This window comes from Cygnus atratus, chromosome 17 (assembly GCF_013377495.2).
Source record: "Cygnus atratus isolate AKBS03 ecotype Queensland, Australia chromosome 17, CAtr_DNAZoo_HiC_assembly, whole genome shotgun sequence".
Lineage (NCBI taxonomy): Eukaryota > Metazoa > Chordata > Aves > Anseriformes > Anatidae > Cygnus > Cygnus atratus.
The window spans coordinates 2,006,750-2,014,692 of NC_066378.1; the positions used below are offsets into that span (position 1 = coordinate 2,006,750).

Sequence of the window (7,943 nt, forward strand, 5' to 3'; positions counted from 1 at the left end):
TGGGCGAGGGGCTGGCTGGGGGGCCTGGGGAGGCCGGGGGGGGCCGGGGCATGCGGCCCAGGCTAACCCCAGCCCAATGCCTGCAGTGCAGATCATAAATCAGCGCCGGCTGGAGCTGGAGGGCCGCGGGCTCCCCGGCACGCAGCCGCCTGTGAGGGGGCACAGAGCTCGCTGGCTTTTTGGTTGTCCCCCCCCGAGCCTTGGGAACAATTGTCCTCGCACCGCCTGTCCCCCCTGTCCCCTGTCCCCCTGCTCTGCTGTCACAGCCGAGGGGCTGGCAGACAGCCCATGCCACCCGGCTGCGGGCACAGCCAGGGCCTCCGCGGGGCGATGGGGACTGTCCCCAAGCTGCCACCGGTGAGGGCAGGGGCACAGCTGACCGCTGCCACGGTCCTGTTTTGCAGGTGACACCCCCGTGGCGTCCTCGGAGCCGTGGAGAGACCGGTGACATTGTCTGGGCCCGGAGGAGGAAGAGAAAGAGGGGGTGCCCGGGGTCACTTGTCCCCAGTGTCCCCACCGAGCCTGGGGGACGCTGTCGGAGCCAGAGACGTGCCCTCGGTGCCCGATGCCTGGTGCCGGGTGATGGATCGCCCTGGCGCGGCGTGGCGGCGGCCCCGGTGGAGCAGGACGGGGTGCCCCGGGGGTCTGGGTGTCACCTCCCACCCCTGCTGAGCTCTGGAGCGGGTGGGAGCAGCGAGCAGGGACAAGGACACCTCATCCCCCGCCACCGAGACGCGTGTCCCTTTGCGGAGCATGGTGCGGTGCTGAGCTGCCGGCCCCGGCCATGGCGCGGCAGGGCACGGGGGCCCTGCTGGCCTCCGGCACTTTGGGGTTCCCCCCCCAAAACCTGGCCCGCGTGGTGGTCTGGGAGTGGCTGAACGAGCACGGGCGCTGGCGGCCCTACTCGGCCGCCGTCTGCCACCACATCGAGAACGTGCTGAAGGAGGACGCCCGCGGCAGCGTGGTGCTGGGCCAGGTCGACGTCCAGCTGGCGCCCTACGTCATCGACCTGCAGTCCATGCACCAGTTCCGGCAGGACACGGGTAAGGGGAGGTGCTGGGATGGGTGTGCGAGCGGCCGGGGGTCTGCCGGGGGTGGGTGGCAGGGGATGGGTCCATCTGTCCCGGGGCATGTCCGGCTGTCCGTGTCCTCGCTTTGCTGCTTCATTCGCTCCTTCCTTCCTTTGTTCCATGCATGCAGCCATCCGTCCCAGCGTAGCACAGCTTATTTGTCCAGCATTCCATTCGTGTGTCCGCCAAGCCAGCCATCCTGATGTGTGTTTGTCATTCCATCCGTCCACCTGACTGATCATCTGTCCATCCATCCATCCATCCGTCCGTCCGTCCATCTGCCCATCTGTCCATCCATGCATCCATTTATCCATCCATCCGTCCAGTTCTCCATCCACCCGTCCATCCACCCACCCACCCACCCATCCATCCATCTGTCCGTCCGTCCGTCCATCCATCCATCCATCCAGTTCTCATCCATCCGCCCATCCATCTGTCTGTCCGTCTGTCCGTCCGTCCGTCCATCCATCCATCCATCCATCTATCCATCCATCCATCCGTCCATCCATCCACCCACCCACCCACTGTTCATCTGTCCATCCCCTCCCCAGCTGTCTGTCCATCCCATTCCTTCTGTCCTCCCCTGGCCCCCCTGGGCCCACTCCCCACCACAGCCCCCCCAGGACTCCCCCTGCCCGTTCCCTTCCCTCCTGGAAAAGGGACAAAAGGAACCGGGCGGCCCCGCTTCGGCGGCTGTGGGGGCTGCGGCCACGTGCCGCCCCCTCGGCTGGGCCACACAACCAGGACGGGCGTCCTCGGGGAAATCAAGCCCCGTCCCGCGCCGCCTCCCGGCCCAAACCCCATTAACCGTGACCCACTAAACCAGTACGTGCCGGCTGCGCCCCGGGGGACTCGTTGGGGACAAGTGACAGGGTTTGGGGGGGGCGCGGGGCCCTTGTGTCCGTGCACCCTGCTGAGCGATGCTTGTCTGCAAGGTCCCCAAATGTCCCATTTCCTGGTGCCGGGTGCTCCTGGGGACACGTGCCTGTGCTGGGGTGGGTTTGGGGTGTGGCGTGCCACCAGAGCGGGTGCTGCAGGCTGTCCCCTGCCGAGGTGACATGTCCGTGGTGCCCGGGGACATGAGGGGCCTGTTCTGAGGGTCCTGCTGGTGCCACTCCAGTGTGCGCTGGGAGGCTGGGGACAGGGGTGGGGCTCGGCATAGGGACAAAGCCATGGGTGTGAAATGAGGTGACCCCGTTCCGAGCAGCAGGGGCGTGCACCCGCGGGACATCGGTGGGATGTGGGCATGAGCGGGCAGCAGGATGAGGGACGTGGATACAGGGAGGCCGTGGGATGTGGGAGGTGGATGCAAACACAAGCGGGATGCAGGACACGGATGTGAGCGGGATGTGGACGTGAGCCATCGGCGGGATCTGGATGTGAGCCAGCAGTGGGGTTTGGGACACGGACATGAATGGCCAGTGGGATGTAGGGCACAGCTGTGAGCGGGGCGCGGTGTGAGCAGGCAGAGGGTTTGGGGTGAGGACTCGAGTGGGTACGGGCCATTCTTGGGGGGCTGCGGCGGCACGGACCCCCCCACAGGGCCATGGGCAGTGCTGCCTCAGCACCAGGCAGCAGCTGGGGCCAGGTGCTGCTGCCTGCCTGGCTGGTGATTAATGGCCCTTATTAGAGTCGTTAATAGGGCTGGGCAAACGCTGCCGGCCGGGGATGGAGGCGCAGCGTGCTGTCTGAGCAGGGCACGGCACGGCCAAGGCGCAGGGGCACGGGGCTGGGGGCTGAGACGTGCGCCCTGTAGGTCTGGGCGAGCTCCGAGGCTGCTGCCGAGACCATTTTGGCTGTAAATAAATAGAGAGGGAGCAGAACTTGGCTTTGCATGGGAGCCGAGCCGAGGACAACGCCGTGACAGCAAGCCCTGGTTCACAGCTGTAAGGAAACCCCTCCTGACCGGGAAATGTGTCCCCAGCCAGGGACATGTGGGCTGAAGGGATGGAAAAAAGTGCTCGGGGTCGAGCAGCATCACCCTTCCCTCGGCCAGGACATGGTGTGGGAGCGTGAGCACTGCTGTGACCGCTCCACGAGTCCCCGGGGAGGGATGTGCAGCCAGCACTGCGCTGCAGACACCGCTATCGATCGCACCCGGTGGCTGCAGGTGTTTGTCCTGCACCCTGCGGGGCTTTGTGCTCCAAGTCCCTTTCCCCAGGGGGAGGTTGATGGGCTGGGAGCGGGGCCACGCGTGCGTGCGGCCGTGGGTTCAGCCCAGGCGGGTGCTGAGCCCTGTGTCTCCGCAGGCACCATGCGCCCCGTGCGCAGGAACTTCTACGACCCGTCCTCGGCGCCAGGGAAGGGCATCGTGTGGGAGTGGGAGAACGACAACAGCTCGTGGACGCCCTACGACATGGACATCTGCATCACCATCCAGAACGCCTACGAGAAGCAGCACCCGTGGCTGGACCTCTCCTCCCTGGGCTTCTGCTACCTCATCTACTTCAGCAGCATGTCGCAGATGAACCGGCAGACGCAGCGCAAGCGCCGCCTGCGGCGCCGCATGGACCTGGCCTACCCGCTCACCATGGGCTCCATCCCCAAATCCCAGTCGTGGCCGGTGGGCGCCAGCACGGGGCAGCCCTGCTCGTGCCAGCAGTGCCTGCTGGTCAACAGCACCCGCGCCGCCTCCAACGCCATCCTGGCCTCGCAGCGCCGCAAGCTCTACCCTGGCGGCGCGGGGACGCTGCCCGTGCGGCAGAGCAGCACCTTCGCCGGTGCCACGCTGTGGCCGGCAGGGACGGGGACGGTGGCGGGTGGCGTGGCCAAGGGGGAGACGCCGAGGGTGCCCACCGGGGCTTTTGGGCGCAGCCAGAGCGCGCCCAGCGGTGCGCAGCTGCCCGGCCTCAACAACCTCAACCGGCCCGGCACGCAGCGGGGGGCCGGCATCAGCACCCGCGCCACGGTGCCCCCGGGGTAAGCTGGGCATGGGGAGGGTGGCCCGGGGGAGGGGACGTGTGTGGTGTTGCTGTGGATGCTGGGCGAGGTGGCACAGGGTGGTGGCACACCAGAGGGGAGTGGAGGTGGCGTGGGTTCTGCTGTTGCCTCATGGAACAGCGCCAGTTGTCACCGCTCCTGCCCTGGCACCGTGTCACCGCCAGGCGTGGGGACGTGGTGGCACTTCCCTGTTCCACAGTGCTGGTGCCTGGAGCTGTGGTGGTTTGTGCTGTGCCGTGCCGTGCCGTGCTGTGCCATGCGTGCCATTGTGTGCCGTGCTGTGCCACTCTGCCATGCCACACCACACCGTGCCACGCTGTGCAGTGCCATGCCATGGCACTCCGTGCCATGCCACACCGTGCCATGCTGGCTGGAGATGGGGTGCCAGCTTCCAGGGAACTTGTGTCCCCACTGTCCAGTGTGGGGTCTGTCACCCCGGAGTGTCCCAATGCCACCAAGCAGGTCGCAGGGGGACACATGGTTGCGGGCACCGCAGCCTGGTGTCCCCTGTGTGACTCACCGAGGGAATGTCACCAAGGCCAGCAGCGCGGTGGCCAAGTCCCCATGGCCATATCCCTCTGTGGGTTGGCCAGGAGCCCCCATGGGGCTCTGGGCATGGGGCTGTCACCAGCCAAGGGACAGCAGGGGACAGCGGATGGACTCGCTGAGCTGGGAACTGGCCCGGATCCAGACCCTGGCTATTCGGCGGGAGCTGCCAGGAGGGGAGCGAGCACCCAGGGCTGGCACTGAGCCCTCGTGGGTGACAAGGGGAAGGAAATCCTGTCCCATCCCTCCCCACCTCCCGCCACCACGGGCAGGATCCGGCCCCAGGCTGGGAGATGCAGCGGGGCACCTCTGTGCGGTGGCGGTGACAGCGCGCTGGGTGCCACCTCCGCTTTGGGGCGCGTGCCGTGGGAACACCTGCCGGCCCGAGCCCTGCGGATGTGCCTGTCCCCTGGGACCCGGGTACAGAGCAAGCACTGTGGGGCTCCGTGGGGCAGCTGGGGAGCATTGCCCAGCGCGGGGACATCCCTCTGTGTGTCCCCTGCTGCCCATAACCGCAGCTTGCAGCCAGCTGGGGCTGGGGACAGGGGCGGTGGGGCTGGGGACAGGGGGGCACGCAGGGTCGCCGAGCCCCCGGCGTGTTTCCTTCCTCTGCTGACGCGCTGCTTTCGCTTCCGTGTGCTGGGCCAAGCCGTCCCCGTCCCCGTCCCTGTCCCCGTCCCCGTGCCAGCACGCAGCCCCTGTCCTGTGCGGCCCCATGGACAGGTAGGAGGGGACGAGGAGCGCCGAGGCCACCACTGTCCCCTGTAGCCTTGGCTCTGCCTCGGTGTGGCCGAGGGTGGGTTTGGGGACCACGGGGAGGACTCCGCAGGTGGGGGCAGGCAGGGTTACAGGATGGCCCGGGGTGTCGGGGGGGCAGAGGGGGGCCAGATCCTGCCCGGGGCTGGGGTCTTGTGCCTGCGTTGTGGCCACGGGGTTGTGCGTGGGGACGTGGGGGTTGGGGTGGGGATCGCACCCGGCTGGTCACGTTTGGGAGTGGGAGAGGTGGCAGGGAGGGCACGGGCAGTGCCGCTGCAGTGCGGGGGGCTCTCCCCACGTCCCCCCCACCACCAGCAGCCGCCCCGGGGCAGGAGAGCGCCCACCCACCCATGAGCACAGCCACCTCCACCTCCACCACGAGCCCCCAGGTCGCACCGAGTGCACGGGGATGTGCGCAGGGGGATGCACGCATGGGCGCACGCGGGCACGGCGGCCCCCCCACGGCCAGGTGTGTCACCCCCTTTCTCCCTTAGGTGTGTGCCAACAGTGCCACCGAGAGGACAGGGCCAGGGGACATCTCTCCACGGGGGATCACGGGTTCCTGTGGCTTCTCCAGCAGTCCCCGAGGCCACCACTGCCACTGTGGGAACTGTTGGTGCCGAGGAGCACCCACCCGCAGCACCCGCTGGGTGCCAGCAGGGTGCCCAGAGTGGCGGCGGTGCCTGGTGTCCTCTCCTTGGGGATGGCACCCTCTGGGGTGCCAGGGCCAAACCCATGGCTGCAGGCAGGGACAGGGGAGGTGGCCGCTGTCCCCAGCAGCTGCCAGCACCCAGGGGTGACAACGGGACATGGAGGGACAGACCGTGATGGGGGCTTGGGGTGGGCTGGCACCGCAGTGACCGCGATGGAGGACGCACGCTGTTGGGTCCCCAGAGCTGGTCACACCGCAGCAGGTCACATCCCCTTGTGTCCCCCTCCCCAGCAAGGCTGGCTAGGGGACACCTTGCCCCACATCCCACCCTGGGGACGTGCCATGCGCCGGGGGGACAGCGCCAGCCCCGCTGAGCCCCTTCCCTCCCGTCTCTGCGCAGGGTGCCAGCCCTCCCGGTCAAGAACCTGAACGGCACCGGCCCCGTCCATCCCGCCCTGGCAGGTAACGGGGGGGGGGGGTGCCGCCATGAGCACCCATGGGTGCTCCAGGGGGGGGTGGGCCAGGGATGGGGGGGGCCACGGCCGTGCAGACAGCGCTGCCTGTCCCCGCGCAGGGATGACGGGCATCCTGATGTGTGCCGCCGGGCTGCCCGTCTGCCTGACCCGCGCGCCCAAGCCCGTCCTGCACCCGCCGCCCGTCAGCAAGAGTGACATCAAGCCCGTGCCCGGGGTCAGCGGCATCTGCAGGAAAACCAAGAAGAAGCACCTCAAAAAGAGTAAGGAGCCGCTGGCGTCCCCGTAAACCCTCGGGGCGGCGGCCCGAGGGGAAACTGAGGCACAGGGCGGGGGGCAAGGTGGGAAGGCTCTGACCAGCATCTCCCCACCCACGGCAGGCAAGAACCCGGAGGACGTGGTGCGGCGCTACATCCAGAAGGTGAAGACCCCCCCGGACGAGGTGAGCAGCCACAGGGTCAGGCTGGCACGTCGGGAGGGCAGGGGACGGGCAGGGAGGCTGGCGTGCCCCCCAGCCCCGGGGTGACAGCCGTGCCCCCTGTCCCAGGACTGCACCATCTGCATGGAGCGGCTCGTCACCTCCTCGGGCTACGAGGGCGTCCTGAGCCACCGCGGCATCAAGCCGGAGCTGGTGGGCAAGCTGGGCAAGTGCGGGCACATGTACCACCTGCTCTGCCTCGTGGCCATGTACAACAACGGCAACAAGGTGAGACCTGCCTGGGGACACCGTGGGGACCGTGTCACCTGCCATGGGTGGGTGGCGCAGGGCTGGGTGCGGGTCCCCATGCCCACCCTTTGTGCCCCCGCAGGACGGCAGCTTGCAGTGCCCCACCTGCAAGGCCATCTACGGGGAGAAGACGGGCACGCAGCCCCCCGGGAAGATGGAGTTTCACCTCATCCCCCATTCCCTCCCGGGTTACACCGACTCCAAAACCATCCGGATCGTCTACGACATCCCCACCGGCATCCAGGTGAGCTGCTCACGTCCCCCAGGACCCCTGTCCCGGTGTCCCCGTGCCGCCTGCTCACCCCTCTGCCGTCCCACCAGGGTCCGGAGCACCCCAACCCCGGCAAGAAGTTCACGGCGCGTGGCTTCCCGCGGCACTGCTACCTGCCCGACAACGAGAAGGGCAGGAAGGTGAGCGTCCCCAGTGTCCCCAGGGGTGGCGTGGGTGCCTGGGTGGGGATGCGCCCACGGAGGTATGGTCCCAGGGGTCGGCCCCGTGCGCCCTTGGGGTGCCCGTGCCGGAGGGGAGGGACGCAGTGGTGGCCGTGCCGCAGGTGCTGAAGCTGCTGATCGTGGCCTGGGACCGGCGGCTCATCTTCACCATCGGCACCTCCAACACCACGGGCGAGTCGGACACGGTGGTGTGGAACGAGATCCACCACAAGACCGAGTTCGGCTCCAACCTGACGGGTCACGGCTACCCCGACCCCAACTACCTGGACAACGTCCTGGCCGAGCTGCTGGCCCAGGGCGTCTCCGAGGCCACCCTAAAGGACTGA

At 68.2% G+C, this 7,943-nt stretch overlaps 1 protein-coding gene across 1 annotated transcript; it reads left to right on the forward strand.

The window, feature by feature from the left end:
• The first annotated feature begins 784 nt into the window (after positions 1-784).
• DTX1 (deltex E3 ubiquitin ligase 1) lies at positions 785-7,943 on the forward strand. The gene is made up of 9 exons (XM_035556841.1): positions 785-1,043; positions 3,320-3,989; positions 6,365-6,426; positions 6,539-6,700; positions 6,818-6,879; positions 6,985-7,143; positions 7,247-7,408; positions 7,486-7,575; positions 7,719-7,943. Exons 1-9 carry the CDS (start codon positions 785-787, stop codon positions 7,941-7,943), a joined length of 1,851 nt encoding a protein of 616 aa, XP_035412734.1.

What these genes read in the sequence shown, in the direction of transcription:
- DTX1 (XM_035556841.1), top strand. Translation starts at nt 785, where the DNA reads ATGGCGCGGCAGGGCACGGGGGCCCTGCTGGCCTCCGGCACTTTGGGG. An exon ending in CGCGCCACGGTGCCCCCGGG is followed by an intron (nt 3,990 to 6,364) that starts GTAAGCTGGGCA and finishes GTCTCTGCGCAG; the next exon opens with GGTGCCAGCCCTCCCGGTCA. An exon ending in TGTACAACAACGGCAACAAG is followed by an intron (nt 7,144 to 7,246) that starts GTGAGACCTGCC and finishes GTGCCCCCGCAG; the next exon opens with GACGGCAGCTTGCAGTGCCC.